Below are 21,033 nucleotides of genomic sequence, written 5' to 3' on the forward strand. Positions count from 1 at the left end.
AATCATCTTACATGCTCTACAAGTCAGTTTCAGGAGCAACCTAATCCTTTCCTCCCCATTATTAAACTAGAGTCCGTTTTACACAACTTGTAATAAACTATTGACATGAATGTATATGTAAAACTTTACACCTAGTTAATTAAGCAGTAACTGGTCATCTGATAGCACCTGGATGGGGTTTGCTCTATGAAGAACTAAACTAATACCGAATGAAAACAAAGTGGAATTTGAACAGTTGCAACACTCACCTGCATATAAGAAAATTAAAAAACCCACCTGTCTCACAACAAAGTCTGATGTAGGTGTTTTTACCAGCCTTCTGGCTCAACAGGCAGTTTCTTACACGTATCCAAAGAATCCAATAGGGACTTTATATCAGACCAGGGTTTCGTATTTCATCTTAGTTTGCCTTAAAGAAATAGGGAAATATAAAGAGCTTGCCAGTGCTTGTGTACAATAACTATATCACTTCCCACCACACTGATCATTAATCATGTCAGTCTCACGGGACCAACACTTTATGTACATCTTGTAGGAACATGAATGCAGCTCAACAGTAAAACCTGTTTTACTTAATCTCCGTCTTTGCTACCAGACTATCAGGATGTTCATCTGAACTGTAATTCCACCCTCCTCCCCCACCTCCACTCCTTTCTGCCTCCTGAATCCCAAACCCACGTGTTAAGAGAGAATTTCTGTTTGTCATTCCTTATAACCCAGCTGGGCTAAAAACCTGATCGAGCTGACTTCCAACTTGATTTCAAACTAGTGTCCATGTGTATGCCCTGTAGCCATATAAGCTTGTCACCTCCTCTAGTTCCCTTTTGACTTTTAACTCTGGCACAGAGTTCAGTTTGATTATTTGTGCATCTTTTGGGAGAAAGAATCTGGCCTCATAGAGACTTGTTTCCAAATGGGAAGGGAAAATACTTGCTGTTTGTAACTCTTGACTGTCAAAGTAAGAGCAACACCGCTCCCCCCATGTCAATCCCCAGAATCCTTTAATAATATTATCATCAATTTTATTTACCCTGCAGGGTCTACCCCCAGAGAGTTCTATGAATATTACTCCCTTCCACAAGCTGGTATCACCAACGCAGCCAGGGAGCCAGGCCCTGAACTGTCCCAACTGGCCCCAGCCTGCTCCACACCCCAGAGGAATCCCACAGTGCTTTCCGAGCTGCAGCAGGGGAAACACCGTGGTTGTTGCGTTTTTAACCACTGGTAAGTATCCATTCCTACCCTCCTGGTCTGGTAGAGTCTATTGTTATTCTTGGATTACATATACATTAAAAAAAAAAAAAAAAAAAAAAAGACTTTTCTTTTTATGCTAAAGCTAGCTTCAGTTCTGCTTACCCACAAATCTACAGCCAACCCAGCTCCTGTCTGGCTGTCCACTGCCTTTCCAATAGGAAGAGTCATTATAAGAGAAAAAAATTAACCCCCCCTCCCCCGCACCCCCCCCCCACTTGCGCCAGGTAAGCACAGCGTCCCATCTCTGTGGAGACCGTGTTTGTGCCATTTGAAACAAGCCAACTCAGAGTGTGCACTTGTTAGTATTAGAAAAGTATTTTGAGGCCTTTGAAGAAACGGATGGCTTTCCAGTTGTGTACTGAGCATAGCTCAACACACGTGTAAACGGGCAGCTCCCACACACCTGTTTTCTCTCTTCCTTTTTTGGTACCTGCAGACCGTGATACATCAAGGTAGCTGATGGTGTCACAGGCATCCGGGCCCTCTGGGAGCTGATATATTTTTTCAACCCTGCTCTGCCTGCCAGCTAGTAGACACGTGAGTACAATCTTCCTATCTAAGGGCATAGTTGGGTTCTTGGAAGAAGTGACACATTGGTCACCGGGTGCTGAGAGACGTCGGATCTGAGCTCTTTGTCACACAAGTGCTAACAAACAGAAAATGGGCCATGACAGGTAAATACCTTAATGGATTGTAATGTGCTTTTTTCCCTTGGCTTCCCGTAAAAAATCAAATGAAACACCTTGTGCGAAAAAATAGGATACACTTTTACTGGTTGTTTTAATGAGAGAGAACCACTTTTGGCAACTATCACCTTACACTTCCTACAGATCCCCAGAGGAAAGCAGCTCTGTGTCTTGGACTGAACCCCCATGCAGGCCGGGGCCAAGCGGACTCTCTGTTGCTCCCCATGGGGCTGTTCTCCTTCGCGTCCAGGCTCGTGGAGATCCAAGTCAGCAATGCTAGCTGGGGGCTCTCTGACTTGCCCATCACATTGGGTGAGTTTTCAGGCTCTCGGTGGAGAGGGAGGTGAATGTTCAGGGAAGGGTTACAGAGGGGGACACGTCACAGATGGTCGACTTCCACATGTGGGATGTGGTAGCAGTTGAGGATTTAAGAGATTTCATTGCAGAAGGAATGTCTTCCTCTTGGGCCCTCTTAATTTTTTTGTGTGTTTTTATTTATTTTTTTAATCTTTGGCAGCATAGAACTGATTGTGATCCTCGGATGCATCTCTGACGTGTTCAGCTTCCTGTTTCCGTTCTCCCTCTCCCCCAACAGCCACTCCTCCTAGGAAATATTTCAGCTGAATATTCCCCTGAGGCAGCCTCTTCACAACATGCTTGGATGGCCTACAGGGGGCAGGTGGGCCTCAGCTTCCCTAGTCTTTCTGGATCACCCTGTACTAAGTCCCTTCCCTGGTCTGTCCAGTGCCACTGGTCCACGGGAATCCATGCCAACCAGCTTCCCCGCCGGTTCCTGGCCTGGGGTCTGTCACAGAGGGGTGGGGGGGCACCAAGATGCCATTCAGGACTGGTGCCTGGCTCTCTGGGCAAGAGAGCCAGGGGACACACAGTGGGACCGGAACCTTCCAGAATGTCTCCTCAGTCGGGTTTTTTGAGGGTGAGGGGTTGCGGAGATGGGAGAAAAAAAGTGCTGAGGGCTGAAGCTGGTGCAGGGAGACAGTGCGTCTGGGTAAGGCAAACGAGAGGCAGTGAGGTGATCTCAGAATGGCGGCGAGGCGGTCAGGTAGAGGCCGGCGGGCTCACACAAGGGTCCCGGGCTTGGCTTTTTCCTGCCCGTACCACTGGACATCAGCTAGTTCTGGATAGAGGGAAGAGTCCAGGAAACAGCTGTCACCATAGCTCCTGCAGGGACCCAAGGAGAAGAGGAGACCGTTAGTGGGGAATGACACTTTGCAGCCTGCATTCAGAAGGACGTGTTCACAGGGCCTGGGACAGTGCTGTGTACAGCAGACTCTCAGGGACTGGAAACGTCCTTGACCGTCTGTGGAGGGAGAGGGAGCGAACATGGAGCAGTCCTCGGGCTCAGGTGCATGTGGGAGTCACCCGGGAGCCTTCAAAACACTCCTGTCCGGCCCCCACTAGCTTAATTGGTCTGGGGTGTGCTTGTGTGTCAGGAGCTTTCAAAGCCCCCAGGTGACTCTCCATGCAGCCAAGGCCTAGAACCTCTTGGGCTGGAGTCCTTAGGATTCTTTTCTTCTCGGAGTAGTTGCTTGGTTTGTCCTCCCTCAGACTCCAGGCATAACTAAGTTTACTAGATTTTTATTCTGTCCTGGAAGCACATTTGAAGTGGCAGGTTTCCCTGCAGTGAAACTGAGGTGATATTTTTGAATGGAGTCTTAAATGCTGTTTACTTGATAACATGTATTGTGTGATGATCAAAAAAGTATTGAAAATATATAGTAAGTGTATAGAAAGGCCGTTAAAGATTTTCAGATACGTGTCACGATGCAGGTTGGGTGGAGGTACGGTCATCCATGGGTATCTGGAGGGGATTGGGTCCAGGAGCTGCCTGGATCCCAAAGTCCAAGGCTGCTTGAGCCCCTGATGTAAGGACAGTGGGCCCTTCATATCTGCGGTTCCTGCTCAGCAGATACAGAGGGCTGGCTGGCTGCGTATTTACTGGAAAAACTATCTGAGTATAAGTGGACCTGTGCATTCACATCTGTGGTGTTCAAGGGTCAGCTATAGTTCTTGCATATCAAGAGGCCATCACAGGGCTATGTTAAAGCCTGGAACCATTACTCGGCATCATTCCTTGGAAAAATAGTCCCTCTGCACTCATCCTGAGCTAGCTCTTCCAGGGCAAGATGAAGATCACATCTCATCTCAGTGAATATAGGCCTGAATTTGCCCAGGAGGCTCCCAGAGGCTGGTTCAGAAAGGCAGCCATGCTGCCTGAGGAGAGGGTTCCTGCCTTCCTCTCCTGTCCTGCCCCACAGGCCCTGACGTGGGGATGGCTGACCCCCGTGCCTTGTGCGGAAGCAGCTGTAGGCACGATGGCCTGGATCACCTCGTGTGCTCTTCCTTCGCACTGAGCTTCTACTTCTGGTAACTCCAGAGAGTTCACTTGTGCTGATTCCAAACCCGCAGGCCTCTAACCTCAGCCTTTGGTTTTGAGTAACGTTCCTGTGAGTGACACTGGTCGGTGCCTCTCGGTTAGAAGGTCTGGGTGGTGTTCAGGCTGGATTTTTGAGTTTGACCTCCCAGAGCACGTGGTGCGGGGGGTAGAAACACCTGTCTGGAAACAGCATAAATGTCAGAAGGGGATCTCTCCCCTGGCCTGCTGCTGACCCTTTCCATGCCCAGTTCTGGGCAGGAGGAGATGCAGACAACAGTGGGTTTAAGAGTGTCTTACACACAACGTCGTGTCCCAGTTTAAGACTGAGAATAAGCCATTATCACCATTTTTCTGTTTGATTTGCTGTCATTTTTCTAGGAACAAGGAGATGAAGGCATTCTGGATTTTGTGAAGGTTTCTCATCTGGCTTTTTAAAAAAACCCATCAACGCAGCAAGACTAAAGGCCTCTGGGAGCATACTGTGGCCTTTAAAGTGAGTCCTGTGCCTGGACCCCCTGAAATGTATGCTGGGGTTAATATGCTGAAAGGTGGCTTCAGAAGCAAAGTGACATGAAGGTCCTCAATTCTGGAACTGGCCGTGGCCATCATCACTGTCTTCAGGTGAGAAGTGGCTGACTCCATCACACTCACTCACCCTGCACACTCTCCTCCTGACAGCTGACCTTACCGTTGTGCCTGAGAGACTCCATGGCAGAAGGTGGTTGGACCCCACGTGGACATGTGCTGTTTACGGGGGGCGAGCCCTCTCTCTCTGTGTTGACCTGGTGGTGCCCCCCACCAGTGTGCCCCCCATGCCCTCACTGAGGGGAGCCAGTGGAGTCCTCTAACCCCAGTCACTGGTCAGAGATGGGCAAGAGACTGAGTGTGGACAAGTGGCTTTCTCAGTACAAGGCTGACGGCTTCCTCCTGAGGAGGTGACCACCAGGGGCAGGAAGGAAAGGCAGAGATGAAAAGAGAACCACCAAGCTCCTTGTTTGCCCTCAGCCACGAGGCAGGTGCTATCATGCAAAACCCTCTAGTTTATAAAAGAACATGCATACATGCTAAGTTGGTTCCCGCGCCCTCCCCTCCAGGGGATCTTCCTGACCCAGGGATCGAACCCATGTCTTTTACATCTCCTGTGCTGGCAAGTGGGTTCCTTACCACTAGCACCACCTGGGAAGCCCTTATAAAAGAACAGCTGGGTCCAAGTCATGTTTCTGGAAGCTGGAATAAATTAAGGTTAGCTGCTCAGTTGTAGAGAAGACTCTTAAGGTTTTTCATTCACCTAAGCTCCCCATACCCTTGCTTCTCTTTTTTTCCTTCTGATAAGAATTACCTCCCTGAAGTTTCTAAGAGCTGGCCTGGGTTAGAGTTCCTGGAGGAGACCAGGTGGAACATTCCCATCTCAAAGGCCCGGAAAAGAATGGGAGTTCCTCCAAGAAGGACTTTCCTTTCCTAAATCCAGGTCTTTTACAATGTCTGCACCTCCTCCCTTTTGAGATGAAGAGGGGTTGCTTAGGGATTGATAAAAGGTTGGCTGAGCTTTGAATGGCTTCAGAGCTGCATTTCTGTTCTTGTAGAGACTAGGTTTATAAGACAGGACTAATTTAGAATTAGAATTAGACAGTTTCTAATTCCACAAGGAATTGGGTTGCAACTTGAATGAATGAAGCCAACAAGATTTTTACTTAATTGAATTTTTTTAACAGCAGTGACAGCCTTGGGATCCCAAGAGGACTTCAGAGTCCAAGATTCCTCTGTTTTGGGTTCTCTCCAACTTTATTCCGGATTTGGACAAAGACAGATTGTCCTTCTGGTGAGTACTTTTTTAGTTTCTGAATTAGAGTGCACTTGGTTTATATTTAAACATGTAGTTTTCCTGAGAGAAAAATTAAAACAAAAATTGGAGGGCATGGGTCAAGCACCTGATGAGAGACAACCATCTCTAGAGCCCAGGCTCCCAGGTAGGAAAATGTGGTCACAGCCCAGAAGGGGCACAAGGTCACCGGCCACCTGCAAGAAAATTGAGTGTATTGAGGAAGCCCTGGTCGGGGGTCTTGACATACGGGGCACTGGCCATCCACCGGGAAAAGGAAGTATCCTGTGAGAGACAGGCTGTCAGACCCGAGTCCTGGCCCTCAGTTTACCCCTGAGGCTTTCAAGGATTTTCTCTGCTCTAGGAAAAACTCCACAAATGGATCCCAGTCACGTAAATGTTTTAAGAGTGCCCCCCACCACCACCTTAGGAACTACTCCCAGCAGTTTTATGTTAAAAAACATTGTGGTCTCTCCACTTGCACATGGACTGCTCATACTGAAGATAAACTAGAATAACGGTGGTCACCAGGAGGAGTGTTCCCGTTACACACGATTGTTCACTTCAGAAGTCCACATCAAACAAGTGGAATGGGATGCCTAGTTTAGTTGGTATGATAAAGCCTGCAAAAGGCTTCAAAATTCACATATAGCTTCACTGAAACTCACTGCCAAAGGCTAATAAAAAACTTAAAGACACAAGAGATACCTAACGTAAGAGTAAAACTTTAACTCCTCCTGCTCCCCTCTGTCCTCCTGGATTCATTCCGCTTGTCCTCTGTCTGCATTCTCTCCCCACTTTGAAGAGACTGCGAGATTATAACAAAAGCCTGTCAAGTTAGTGCTTGTACAGACACCCCTAAATCCATCCCCAAAGGAGGAAGCCCCCCCACCCCCCGGGCTCTCCCACGGTTGATGGGACTTCATGGGATTCTCCTGTAACTGCTTCCAGTTACTCCCTTCCATAGCCAAGGGGAAACTAATAATAAAATTAATGGAAAACCCTTGCTGAATCTCAGTAGCTAGTGAAGCTACACTCTAAACCCGACTTGTTCCAGAGCCTGCAGATGGGATCCTGGTCAATCCGGCAGACAACAGCCAGGGTGAGCATCCCGACCAGAGTCAGTTCTCCTGAATCTGCCTGCCATGGCCAGCTGAGAGAGAAACGTAAACTTTCACACCCCTCCCTTTCCAAATCCAGACACACTGATTGATCTTTTCTCTCTCAGGGGCCATTGTTGCCTTCTTGTCTGTCTTGTGTCCTGAGAACTTGGTGACCGTCAGGTTGGGCGAATACCACAGAAATGTAAATTGCACCTGTTTGTAGCTGAGGTCCTGCCTAATGGGTGCCAGCCCTCAGGGCGAACTGAGTCTTCCCTTTTGGTTATGGGAGTGGCTGTGGATCTGGGAGGGTGGTATCCTTGGCACCCTCTTTGGGAATGCCTCTTTGCGTCCATGAGGTCTTTCAGTATGGCCAGGAATATTTATTGTTTGTCCTCCTGACAAGATATTTAAAAGGTTGTTTATGTGGCTCTATAGTCAGAAGTTGGCCAAACTGGAAGCTGATATTCAGAACCTACTGGGGATAAAGTTCCTAAGTCAAAATGAAACTGTGTACCCAGAGGGAAAGAAGAACATTCCAAAGACAAAGCTCTAAATCTGGAGCATAGGAATCTTTTGAATTCCATCTTAGTCAATCTTCTTCATGATCTAAAGAAGCAAACAGAAGATGATATAGTTGCAGGCATGGGACAGCCTGTGATGTCATTCACATTGCAACCTGTCTCTTGGTCTTATAAACCTAATCTTTACAAAAATAGAATCACAGGTTTAGAAGCAAATCAAAGGCCACCTATTCTTTTTATCAATCCCCATAGTCCATTCACTTCAGAATGCTTGCAGACATTGTAAAAGATCTGAATTTAAGAAAGAAAAGTCCTTGAAGGAACTCCCATTTTGAGCAGGTAAGTTTAACTTACTTGAATGTCCAGAAACAGGATTTGGATAAAACAATTTTTCTATAAACTAGTAAGTTCTGCTTTACTGTACCTGTCTCATGGCTAAAATTTTAAAACCAAAGCTTCCCGACCCCTGCATCTGTCTGTATGTTTGTGTATGTACATGGTAGGTTCCTGTGGTCATGTATGGATGTGAGAGTTGGACTGTGAAGAAGGCTGAGCGCCGAAGAATTGATGCTTTTGAACTGTGGTGTTGGAGAAGACTCTTGAGAGTCCCATGGACTGCAAGGAGATCCAACCAGTCCATTCTGAAGGAGATCGGCCCTGGGATTTCTTTGGAAGGAATGATGCTAAAGCTGAAGCTCCAGTACTTTGGCCACCTCATGCAAAGAGTTGACTCATTGGAAAAGACTCTGATGCTGGGAGGGATTGGGGGCAGGAGGAGAAGGGGACGACAGAGGATGAGATGGCTGGATGGCATCACTGACTTGATGGACGTGAGTCTGGGTGAACTCCGAGAGTTGGTGATGGACAGGGAGGCCTGGTGTGCTGTGATTCATGGGGTCGCAAAGAGTCGGACACAACTGAGCGACTGAACTGAACTGAACTGAACTAATGGTATGTTTGTAATGTGTTTCTGCCTCTGACTGGTACTATATAATCAGTTTGTAAAAAATGCATCTAATTGGCTTAAAGAAAAATGATTATCAAATGAAGTATTCTAAAACTCAGAAATACAGAAACTTAGCCCAAACATTTTTCAAATTCACATGATCTGGGATAAATCAAGAGTGATCTTACATTTGTTGGTTTGATCAAAGTTAGGTGTGTTAAATATTGATATAATGCAGACATAATTTGATTCTACTTGTGTTTACTAGTCAAATAAGTTCATGTTATCTTGGTTACAAAATGTGTCTGTAAAGAGATAAGACATTGGCTAGCTGTTTAATGGCTAGAGAAATTTTCTAATTAAACATAATTGTTAACAACGAGTAAACAAACAGACAAATGCGTATTGGTCATGAGCTGTATGTTTTTCGCTGGGTAGAAGCGTTTTCCTGTTGATAAGCAGCTGCCTCTTTTGTAGCAAAGAAGTGGCTTCAAAACATCCTCCCTGTATGGGGCACCCCCATCATTTCTGCACAGTGACTGAGAACTCACTTCACTGGCTGGCAGCCCAAGAACTCCGCAGAGTCCCTGCTTCTGCTGTACAGGCTGCCTTCAGGACAGGACACAAGACTGGTGACATCGTTAAAACCCAGTGAGGAGGTGACCAAGGTGCTGTCCCTGGGCCTTCTGAATCTAAGGTCCCCTGCCTTTGAAAAACACGCTCACTCCCTCTGCCTCATTCTCTACACTCTGACCCACCTTACCCAACAGAACCCATCAAAAAATCGCCGGTCATCTAATGTCAATTCCTCCTCAGATTGAAGAAACTTATGCTGAACAAGATTACAACCTGCCACAGATACCACTTGTCCACTACTTGCTGGAGAATATGTCCACTGAAAAAGACACCAGCTGAAGGACTCCTGCTCCCCTCCTGGGAAATGACCTTTTCTGGTACTGCTCACCAGTCCCTGCACAGCTAAGCTTGAAAACCTCTGTCCCACCTGCAAGGAGTCACAGGACCTGAATGGACAGCAGAGCCATCTGCGATCTCACCCTCAGGCTCTCCTGGCAGCAGAAGCAGATGATGTGGACAGCGGTCCCCAGACACCGGGCCAGGCCTGCGTAAGCTAACTTGATTTCTACACCTGTTCTCCCTTACTATGAAATTCACGGTGGGGGGGTTTATTAACACATTATTGACCAGAGACATATCAATACACTTTTAGAGGGTGACACAATTAATAGCGCCGTGAGAAACTGTTAGAGCTTCAAATTGATCAAGGGTTCATTATACAACTTGTGACCGTCATGATCACAGTCTGCTGTTTCGTTTCTGTCCCAACATTGTGTATAAGTGTGACATTTTAAAAAATGACACATTGCGAAATTTTGAGTGAAGAATTTTCAGAATTTCATAGAATTCAGTGAAGAATTTTATGCAGGTATTTCCTCTGATTGTCCAAGTGACATATATACTAGTGTCTTGGAAGACGGTAGTTTTTCAGAATATAGTTCTGATTCAGAGACATTTAATTAGACCAACAAGGAGACAAAAATCCTGAGTGATTGATTCTGATAAAGAAAGTGAATGTGAAACTCACAGTGCTGGAGAATGCTCCTTTGCTTCTACAGAAGAGTGGATGGAAGACAACATTTCATGAAAATTGGAAGACTTTACAGGTATGTCAGATGTAACTACTGACTGTAATAACCCATCAAGTGTTAGTGACGCAACAATTTCTGGCCAGCCAGCTCACCAGGCACAAGCATTAGTTTCTGCAGAACTCCCCTGGTCAGTAATGAGTTAACCAGACTCCTCCACTCACCTGCTTTCTCTTCTCTTTGCCTGCTTCTGTTGCTCCCTGATCGGGGGGATAACCCCTTGCCTGTGTCTCCCAGGTGACTGACTGCCCAGGGAAGAGACCTTTCACACTCTGGATCTGCCACTTAAAACTCCAATCTGTCCATGATGTTGGTGACTTCCTGGTCTGCCTGTAACCTGATTTTTCCCCTATCCTTAGTGCCATCATACACACCACCTGAAGTCCCTTTGATGTCAGCTACAAAGTTAAAACTTTTGCAGCCAAGCTTCCTGGTGCCTCTTTTTACCTTTCTCTGATTAGAACTCAACTTGCCCGAGTTGACACACACATCTTGTCAACTATAGTACTGTCGTACCCCATTTCCTTACGGTTATCTTAAATCAGACTTCAAAGGATCTGTCTCTTATGAAAGATGTTATACTAATTAGTTTTTATTGTTCAGGTACATGGGACACATTGTCAACTAACTGATGATAAACCTTTTTGGGTTATTTGTATGGATGCATGTTATTAAGTACTCTAGAAACTGTGTGCACTTTCTAGAAATCTATCTTGGTATAACGTTATCGATCATAATTCTGGTTATCTTAAAATGTTGTCTATCACATATCTGGAGAAAAACATCTGGAAGGACACAGGCACCCCAATGTTCACTGTAACACTGTTTACAATAGCCAAGACAAGGAAGCACCCTAAATGTCTATCAGCAGGGAAATGGATAAAGATGTGGTACATATACACAATGGGCTATTACTCTGCCATTAAAAAGAATGAAATAATGCCATTTGCAGCAACATGGATGGACCTAGAGATTGTCACACTGAGTGAAGTAAACCAGACAGAGGAGAAATATCCTATGACATCCCTTATGTGTGGAATCTAAAACGAAATGGTAACAAATGAACTTACTTAGAAAACAGAAATAGACTCACAGACTCAGAGAATGATCTTATGGTCACCAAGCGGGCGGAATAGATAGGGAGTTTGGGATGGACACGTACACACTGTCCATCAGTGTGGACATGTACACAACATCCATCACACAATGGATGATCAACAAGGGCCTGCTGTACTGCACAGGGAACTCTGCTCAATGTTATGTGGCAGCCTGGATGGGATGGGTTTGGGGGAGAATGGATACATGTAGTATATGTATGGCTGAGTCCCTTTGCTGTCCACCTGAAACTATCACAACATTGTTAATTGGCTATACTCCAGTATAAGATAAAAAGCTAAAAAAGTTGTATATCACAGAAATAACATTATATTGAATTCAACACGAATTCCTCGTCAGTTTCATTATAATGAACTCTCATCAGATCTTTAACACTGAGCATTTTTAAGTTATTATTTACAGACAGATCTTTTACCTTAATGCTTTTGCAGAAGTAAGATTCATGGAAAGTAACCTACCATGAGCTCTTGATGGCCACATGGCTGCCCAATCACAAGGCATCAAACCTTGGGTAGAGACATCACAACGGATGAAGGCTCCACCTACCTTCTGGTCCCTCCCCTCCTGCACAAAAGCTGGCAATCTCAAACCAAACTGACTAGGGAGAGAAGTGGCTACCACAGAGGTAAGACTGCTTCCTCCCAAAATGTCAAATCAAGGACATTTCTTTCCATTCCTCCTTCCCTCTCTGACCATCCTTTTCCTAACTCTTACCCTGTGAAGGTTTTTTATGATTCTTCTGTCCATCTTTCTGCTTTGGAGAGAGAATGCCACTGTCCCCACATCTCAGACCACTGCAAAGGGGGACAAATCCAAACCTCCAGACGACTGTTTGAATGATTAACACTATGATGCTGGTGATTACGTACTTCTGCCCATCACAGCTTCTCCCTGATTTCCAGGGCCTTGGTTTCTCTGGATCGAAGCTCAGCCAGCCCCCATCTCTAATGTGTCCCACTCCTTAACCCTGGGGGTCTGCTTTCTTGTCTCTGGTTATCAGCCCAGGGAACCTTGCATCCAGGCTATGTACAGAGAAAGGGACACAAGGCAAGGGAGACCAGAATAAAGCCACCTGTGCTGTCTACAAACCCTTCCCTTTTACTGGCTTCCAGGGCTGTCACCTTCCAAGTCCCTAGCCACAGATGCAACACGAATTCCCAGGCAGGAGTCAGAGATTTCAAAATTTGCTTTCTTTGGCAGATCCCTCATCCCCTGGCCAAGAGCTGATACAAAGGAGGCCATGATTAGCAATCTCCCCTTACCTCTTGAAGATACTGCAGACCCTGCTGGTAAAGCAACAGCTGCCCAATAAAAAAATCCCTAGACTGACCACAGTTGTTCCTGATGAGACAAGCCTCTGACAGCCTTTAGCCGAGCAAGGAGATGTCTGTGCTGTGACCCACACCCGTGCACCTGGATGACACTTCGGGGGAAGCTGAGACTCGGCCACAGAAGATTACTGAAGAAGCCCAGTACTTTCTTAGGCCAGCAGCCCAACCAACACAGTCTTTCTCTAGGGGTCATTCTGTTTACAAGAGTAGTCACCGTAGGGTGCTGTGTTCTCTCAAAAGCTTTAAATACAGCTTTGCAGCCACAGGCAACCAAGCACATGCTCTCCCTTGAACAGAACATCAGAAAAGGAACAGAATGACTGACTGAAAGAATGTGAACTCAGAATCATGACCTGTGAAGACCACACAGAGATTGAGCAAAAAGCCGGTAAGAACCCCAGAGCCATAGCTGGAGGGTAGCCCTACTGCCTTACATTTGGATGAAAAGGGGAGGACTGTTAAAAGCAACAGACCCGAAATGCAGTTGTATAGGCTAAGCTCCACGTCATCACACCGAGACTTGACTTTACAGTTTCAGCTCCCCCAGGAATGGAATCCCCCAACCCGCATGATGAGGACGTCACCTGCCAGACGCCTGCCGTCCCCTAAAGGACAGCAACTGGGCCATCCCCACCTGCCTCTTCACCTGGTGTAACTGCCTGTGCTTGCCTGCACATCTCTGCTTTTTGTGCAGCATCTCAGAGCTCCTTGCTTTCTGCTGGACTAGAAGCTCCTTGATTCACAAATCACTGAAATAAAGCCAGTAGGATCTTTCAAATTTACTCAGCTGAATTTTGTTTTTTAATACCACCTTCCTTGCAAAGGCTAAGCCCATTTTCTGAATTCCCCCATGTGTCAGCTCAGGGCATCTGCACCAAAAGTTGTTGTCCCTCCTTCTGTTGAGGATTTGTCCCACCCTACTTTTCAGACTGAGCTCTAGCTCTTTCTCTACAGCAAGAAGGCGTTCTCCTGTTCCCCCACACACCCCGGCTTGTTTCTACATCTGTGCTTTCGCCCTTGGAAGGGCGTTCCTCAGCCTCTGCCTGCCAAAGCCCCTGCTCCCACCCTGGGCCTTTGAGGCCAAGTTCACACAGCATCTCTAGAAACCAGAAGGGATTCCTCTCTCCACGTCTCAGAGTTTTGAATACATAAGTGCTACAAGAGTTAGCACTGCCATCTTTTGATTGAGTAAACTTACCATTCGGAAGTGGCTTTGAAAGAAGCTGTATCATTATCTTCTTAGTTAACCCTTGAAATGCTATTAATTTCAATACTTTGTCACCCCTTAAGAATAGGAACCAGACCAAGTGTTCACGTTTTTATGCCCACTGAAGCAGGGCTTTGCAAATTCCAACATGCATGTGATTCTCCCAGGAGTCCTGTTAAAATGCAGATTTGAGTTCCGTAGGTCCAAGAGTCTACCTTCTAACAAACTCCTGGGTGACATGGGGGCCAAGGCTTGTCTGTGGACCCCATGCTGGAATGCACAGCATTTGGTAGAGTGGACAGCTGTCACTAAAAAAACACTGGGAGGAACTTGTGGGTGGTAGATGCTTCTAGACCAACTCAGTCTGCCCCTGGTGCTTTGAGATGTAAACTGCATGATGCTATTCTTTTCAACAAACACTGGTTACAAAAAGCAGTCAAAGATTCTATAAGTATCTGCATATACAAAGAGCCCAGGAAGGTCTAAAACACACTTTGAGGTCTCTTTGGGGAAGGAGCAGTGGGAATATCTAACATCTAATCTATATCTAATATCAGAGACGTAGAAACTGACACATAAACATCGAGTTCCACATGTATCTAGAGATAGGACATGAAGATGACAGCTTCCACACCACTCAGATGTTTCCCCCTGGAAATTATGATCCATATGAGAAAATGCAACTCCTGCACCACACGTGAGATCTCCGACTCATGAGCAGGGAAGGGGAAGGGCTGGAAGAACAACACGTTCCCTTACGATACCTCTATTCATCAGTACTTTGGTGGGCTGGAGACTCGGACCCATCCATAATGGGCGAGTTTTCTGTCGCTTCTCTGAACCAAGGAAAGCAGGAAAAGGAAGAGAAGAGAGGTCATGTTAAAGAGAGGAACTGACAGACACGATGAGTAGCTTATCAATACACTGCAAAGCCCAGCTGACATGCACCCAGGTGTTAGTGACAAATAGGATATTTTCAACCCCGGGCACGACTCAAAGATCACTTTGGCTTTGTTAGGAAGGGTGCCAGACTTTGGCACTACTTCTCATTTTATCATCACATCACAGAATAGTTATTCTTCATTAATGATAATTCAACCCAATCTGATAAAAGAGTTTAACGACCAACCAAACATTTTTTGTTTCAAATTGGTCTTGTGTCCTCACTAGCTGTGTGTGATCAAACATAGGCATCCGCCCAGACCCACTCCAGGGTAAAGGTGCTCCTAAGCTCCACAGCCTGCTGTCAGTCAGTGGCAGTCATACGTTTGGAGCAGGTGAGACTGGGTGTGATCCAGAAAACGTGGAGGAGCCGGACAGACACCCTGAAATCAGAAAGTCCTTACTTGGGGGGAGATGGCTTAGTCAGTGGAGGTACCATATACACAAAAGGTCACTCTTATGGATCTGTCCTCTTGAGACTCTTGGGCCCGAAGCCTTGCAGCAGCTGCCTGACCGCAGGAGCTAGAGCTGGAGTGCAGATGGTACGTAAGGAAGTGTTATAAGGTGTGTAGTAAGGACGGAGTGGGTAGCTGCTGCCCAACAGACAAACCAAACAGTGAGAGTGGACAGAGAACACCGGCAGCTGAGACCGCAGGCTCTTTTAATTCAAGAGGAGTAAGAGGCAGTCTGGGGTGTTCAGTGACATCAAACTTGAGTGCATCAGAATCCCCTGGAGGGCTTGTCACCACACTGACTGCCAGCGCCCTCCACCCTCGACTTAGGTTCTGACTCAGTGGGTCACTGATGGACCCGAGATGTTTGTGCATTTCTAACAATATCCCAGGTGATGCTTATGCTGCTGGGTACTGCATTTTAAGAACCACTGGCTTAGTGGAAAAAGACAAGGCTTTGGTTTGGGGTAACAGAGTGCAGGGCTGAAATTACAGGGTCATCCAACTGTGTAAGATGAAAAGGCACTGACTTTCTCTGAGCCTCATCTATAGAACAGGAAAAGTCTGGATACTTCCCTTACAAAGTTGCAGTAAGGATTACATAAGCTGATACAGGTTAGAAGAAGCTCCTGGTCTTTGAGTACACAGCAAGCACTCAATCTTAGCTCTCCTGTCAAACACTAAGACAAAGCCTGACTTAAAAATCACTAGAGATAAATGTGCAGAAACTGAAAAACGTCTGCCAAACACAGACATCTGGTCAAAGAAGTGCACTCACCTCCTCCACATTTTTGGGATTATCACCAGCTTTGAAAGAGAGTAGAGAGAATCAGCTGAATAAAATGACCGCGGTGTAAGGGGTGGGGGTGACGAGGGACTAGCAGGGCCCGGGGCCTCCCCGGAGAGGAGGGAGTTTCCCAGTGCCGTCCATCATTCCCAGGACATCGTTCTTCTGCTGACACACCCTCTGTTAACTAGGATGTTATACCTGCTATCCTCTAACCCACAGAGAAGGCTGAGGAGGGTTCCAGAACTTGAGAGGGAGAATCAGAGGCCTGCCAAGGGAACTCACCCGGTCTGCCAGGTTAGGATGTGGTGGGGGCTGCTGGGGGGCGTTGCTCCGATTTCACTCGACGGTGTTGAGCTTCTCTGGCTTTGAGGTAAGGCAGCTGTGTGTGGGTGGTGCGGAAAAGACAGGGGTCAGACCCAGGGGAGTGGAGGAGTTTCCTTCCAGAGACGCTCCCAGGACCCGCTTCAGGGTCCTGATGGGAAAACATCAGCCCATCTCCCCACATTTGGCCAATTACGTTTTCTCTCCTGAGCCGTTCTAGCTCCATGTGGGTCAAGCTCACCTGAGATTCCAGGTCCCCTGCTTTGCCACTGGGAAGTGGCCACAAGGATGGTGACAGTCCCCACAGTCCTCAGAAGGGGGGACCTGGGCTGACCTAGTGCAGGCATGACCGATTTCTCCGGACACCAGCGAGATACGCCCCAGGGAGTTTCCACATGTGGCCCCAAGGTTAAAACTGTTCTTCATTACATAGAATAGAGAACCTCCAGAAAGGGTCTCAGAGCTTGAGGTCTCTGCTGTTTCAGGCTTGTCATTTACCATGTTTAGGACACTTCAAATGGGGCAGGGCTTTTCAGAGCTCATCCAAGTCTGACTACTGGGAGCTTATTGATGGGGACAGGATTTGTTTAGTTGGGAAAACTCACTAGGAAGCAAATCCTATTTAAATGCATCCCTTTGCCTCCTTGGGAATGCAATCTTTTTCATCAGATACAGCTTCCTAGAATTTTTAGCTTAAAATATGTTTCAAAAGATTTACCAAATCTGTTTGGGTAAAGCAAATCTACTAGACAAGCACTACAATTCTGACAGAATATAAACACTCCTGACCTGTCCAACCAAGGCTTCTCCTAATAGGGTCACAGGGAAACATGCTCTTTAAACGCTATGTGTAACTTACTCATGCAATTATTCTCAAAATCCTCCTAGGAAGTTGATGGCAAATGTCACTGGGCTGATTTGACAGATGACAGAGGCATCTAAAGAAGATTTTAGGACACTGAAGTCCATGGTTCTCTCACAATGGCTTGAACCATATTTATTCTTGTCTCTGAAACTTGTCATTCAGCCGATAAAACTTAATACATGAGTCAGTGGGGCGCTGGGGAGAGGAGGTAGGAGCCCTGTGGCCTGGTGTACCCGGGAGCCGGCCAGGCCTTCCTCTTTGCCCTGCCCTTCCTAGGCCCCAAGCATCTCCTTCAGTTCCCCAAAGAGGGACCCCTCGTTTTCCTTCCTTAAGATCACTCCCATTTCCCTGGGTTTTTGCCCTTACTTCTCTTTCTTTCCAGTCCCAAGTTAAATCCTGACTTGGACTTCGTTCTCTTTGTTGCTCATGTTATACTTTGAGAATCATTTTTTATTATGTCTCAAAGTCCTCCCCTGTTTTCTTTCCTACAGCCAGGGGAATACAGTTGCTCTCTTTTTCAAATTGGCATTATCAGGCGATTCGTGAATGGGCAGCACCCGTCTACCAACTAGAAAGCTGCTCTTATTGCTACTCTCTCCCCCCTCTTTGTGGAAACTGAGATAACCTACACAAGCTCATGTGTGCAGGTGCTGAGAACCCCTCAGGGATGTGGAGAAGGCAGGACACATCCTGGTTGTTATTACCATTATTCTTTCTTGGAGATGGAGATGGGAAGGGATTGTAACTGAAGGGGGAGGATGGTTTCTTCCATTTTTTCACTGGATTCAGTACTGCTTAATGCCCAAGTACAAGAATATAAGGTAACCTTTCATCTGATGATGAAAATGTGAAGGTGTAACCCCAGGGCATCAGAGGCACTTGACAAAAATTACTTTGGTTAGATCACAACATCACTGGAAAGGGATACTGAGGTGTAGTCAGGAGTTCCATGAAGTCACTGGGGAACTCAGGCAGAACTGCCACTTCTTTCTGCAGCCAGTCTGCCCCACCTGGGGGGCGGGGGACACTGGCCAAGTCTCAGGGCCTCAGGACCAAGCATCACCCGGAGGGAGCTCTCCTCTGCAAGGGTGCCGCTCAACTCTCTACCGCCGTTTCCCTTCACCAGGGCAAAGGCGCACCTTTGACTGGATAAACCTAGAGACACGGACTTCACCACTTCCTGCATCTCTGTCCTTACAAGGAGAAGTGGCTGGACGGGTGGATGGCATCAGAACTTAGGAAGCTGAAATGGGAGACTGCGCAGCCCGCTGGGGGTGGGCTAGGGTGTCAGATGCACCGCCCTACCCGCTCCGGGGTCTTCCTCCTTTGGCAAAACCAAGGGCAGAATGGAAGGGATGGGAAAGGAGGGGAACGAAGGTCTTGCATATCGCACAGCTAGGTTTCTAGAATTAACCATCTCTCCTTACTGCCGACTCTAAAAGCTGCACTCTCCGCCGGTTCACAACCTGACCGATGATCACACATGCACGCGCCCGGCCGCCGCGCCCTCCCAGTCCCCGGTCCCTCCTCACCTGACGTGGCCTTGCACATCTGGGGCATCCGGGTGACCCTGCTGTGCGCCACGAAGGTGCTCTGCGAGGAGGTGCTGTACTGGGAGCCGCTGTCCGAGGAGGTGGAGCTGGTGTGCGACAGGCGGCTGTGCTCCTTGTGCGAGGCGCTCGAGCGCTGGTACCACTGGCGCAGCTCGTCCGAGACGGCGGCGCGGCCGGCGCCCTTGTCGGGGACGCCCTCGCGGCCCAGGGATGGAGTCCGCAGGATCTGCGAGCGCGAGGGCGTCAGGCGGCCCGCGTCGCCCTCGTCGACGCCGCGCCAGCTCTCCCGGAAGAGGCCGCCAGCCGTGTAGGAGTTGGAGGTCTTGAACTGCGCCTTGACGCTGTAGTGGCCTTCCTGGTCACTCTCCAGGCTGCGCACCACCACCGGTGTGGCGCCGCCCTCCACGTACAACGGGTACTCCTTGATGCGGTACTGCGAGCTCGGCTGGCTCTGACTGTGCAGGTAGACGCCGTGGCCGCCGCCGCGCGCCGCTAGGTTGGGCATGCTCCCGGAGTTCGCCGCGCCCAGCGCGCCCGCCGCCCGCTGGCGCTGGCGCTGCCGCGCGCGCGCCTTGGACGGCGAGTCCTCGGCCAGCGTGGAGTAGTTGGCGTTCATCTGCGCCGGGTAGTAGTGCTCCGAGCTCGAGTGGCTGGTGCACGACGAACAGTCGTCCATGGGGTCCGAGCCGTTGCTGCTACGAGTCCGTGGCGTGTAGAAGTCGGGGCTCCCAGTGTCGTTCTCCGAGCCCAGGAGCTTGCCCTGGGACTCCAAGCTGGAGCTCCGGTGCCGAAAGTGCAGGGCCAGGCTGTGCAGCCGCGTGGGGCTGAGGTCCACCGACCTGCGGGGAGAGGACCGGCGAGGTGGGTCTGGGGGCGCCCAGGGGAAGGGGCTGGCGGCTCTGCGATCGCGGCCCGGGGCCTTCGGAAACGTGCATCAGACTTCGGAAACAGTCCAAGAGTCGGTGCTTCCCAACCCTCCCAGGTGAAGGCAGGGCGAGAAGGGGACGGCTGATCCCCCAGGCCTCTGCTCTGATGTTTAATTTTGAATGGGCGGTGGGGTCAGAGACAGCGCCCACGTGTTACTTCTGAAAAAAGCACTCCAATAGCCAGCACCCCCCCACCCCGCTTTTTTTTTTTTTAAAAGATGAAAAGAGAAGCTACAGACACAGCCAATCAAGATTATCCCCGTTTTAGCATTATGTTAAGCCGCTGAAATGCCATTTTTTTTGAAATGCCATTTTAGTAGGTCAAAAAAAAACAAGCCTTGCAGAAGCAGTCATATGGTTCCACCCAGTACTATTATGAAACCCATGTCAATAGATTTCTATTTCCCTGTGAACACCTGTGTAAAAAGGAAGACTGGTGGCACGTGGAATACTTAAAAATGAAAGAGGCAAATAAACACTCCTCCACTACTTTGTTTATACTCCATTCCACTTATTGGAGCCACACAATAAATATCCATCAATATGGCCATGGGGGCAGAGTGTAAGGACTCCACAGAAATTCACCATGGCTGGGTTAACCAAGTACACGAAGAGGCGAGTCCCGGGGTGACTGTCACTCGGGGTAGACTGTGAAATCCCAATCATGTGGCCCTCTTTGACTCAGGCCTCAGTTTCCTCTCTGGTTCCACTCCCTACTTCCACTCAAGCTCATGGGAACATGCCAAGTGCAAGCCTGAATCTGGCTCTTTGACCTTCCTGTTCCCTGAATATCCTTAGAGCACACCACCCATCCCATCCAGGTCTCTGCTCAAATGTTATCTTATTAGAGAAGACTTCTCTGTTGGTTTCATTTAAATGATAGTCTCTCCCTTCACTCTCTAGCTTCTTGCCTGCTCATTATTCTTCTCAATACTTATCACTGCTGACATTTCTTTACTGTGAACTCTCTTCCTACTAAAACATCAGTCTGATGGGAGCATGGTGTAGTCTTTTTTGTCCCCTGCACTTGGTACATAGATGCACTTGATAAGTATCTGTTGTATGAGTGAGTGAGTGAATGGATGGATGGATGGCTAGATGAGAGACTCTTGCCTGGAGAGCTCAGTTTTATCCTGTAT

General features: G+C 47.9%; 1 protein-coding gene and 1 long non-coding RNA gene across 4 annotated transcripts in view; one reads left to right on the forward strand and one right to left on the reverse strand.

Annotated features, from left to right (window-relative positions):
• Nucleotides 1-361: 361 nt before the first annotated feature.
• On the forward strand, nucleotides 362-13,597 carry LOC129625453 (uncharacterized). The gene is made up of 7 exons (XR_008701447.1): nucleotides 362-1,224; nucleotides 1,691-2,619; nucleotides 4,717-4,959; nucleotides 6,051-8,732; nucleotides 9,205-9,851; nucleotides 11,939-12,132; nucleotides 12,708-13,597. It is a non-coding gene; the product is annotated as an uncharacterized LOC129625453 (long non-coding RNA).
• FRMD4A (FERM domain containing 4A) overlaps nucleotides 2,617-21,033 on the reverse strand; it is a 323,302-nt gene continuing 304,885 nt past the window's right edge. The window contains exons 21-24 of one of the 3 annotated variants that reach the window (XM_055543862.1): nucleotides 18,948-19,807; nucleotides 16,512-16,608; nucleotides 14,810-14,881; nucleotides 2,617-3,122 (exon numbers count right to left, since the gene is read on the reverse strand). In XM_055543862.1, coding sequence (XP_055399837.1) covers nucleotides 14,812-14,881; nucleotides 16,512-16,608; nucleotides 18,948-19,807 — 1,027 coding nt within the window. In that variant the 3' untranslated portion in view covers nucleotides 2,617-3,122; nucleotides 14,810-14,811. The other 2 variants (XM_055543859.1, XM_055543861.1) reach the window with 2 other exon arrangements.

This window comes from Bubalus kerabau, chromosome 13, assembly GCF_029407905.1.
Source record: "Bubalus kerabau isolate K-KA32 ecotype Philippines breed swamp buffalo chromosome 13, PCC_UOA_SB_1v2, whole genome shotgun sequence".
Classification (NCBI taxonomy): Eukaryota; Metazoa; Chordata; class Mammalia; order Artiodactyla; family Bovidae; genus Bubalus; species Bubalus kerabau.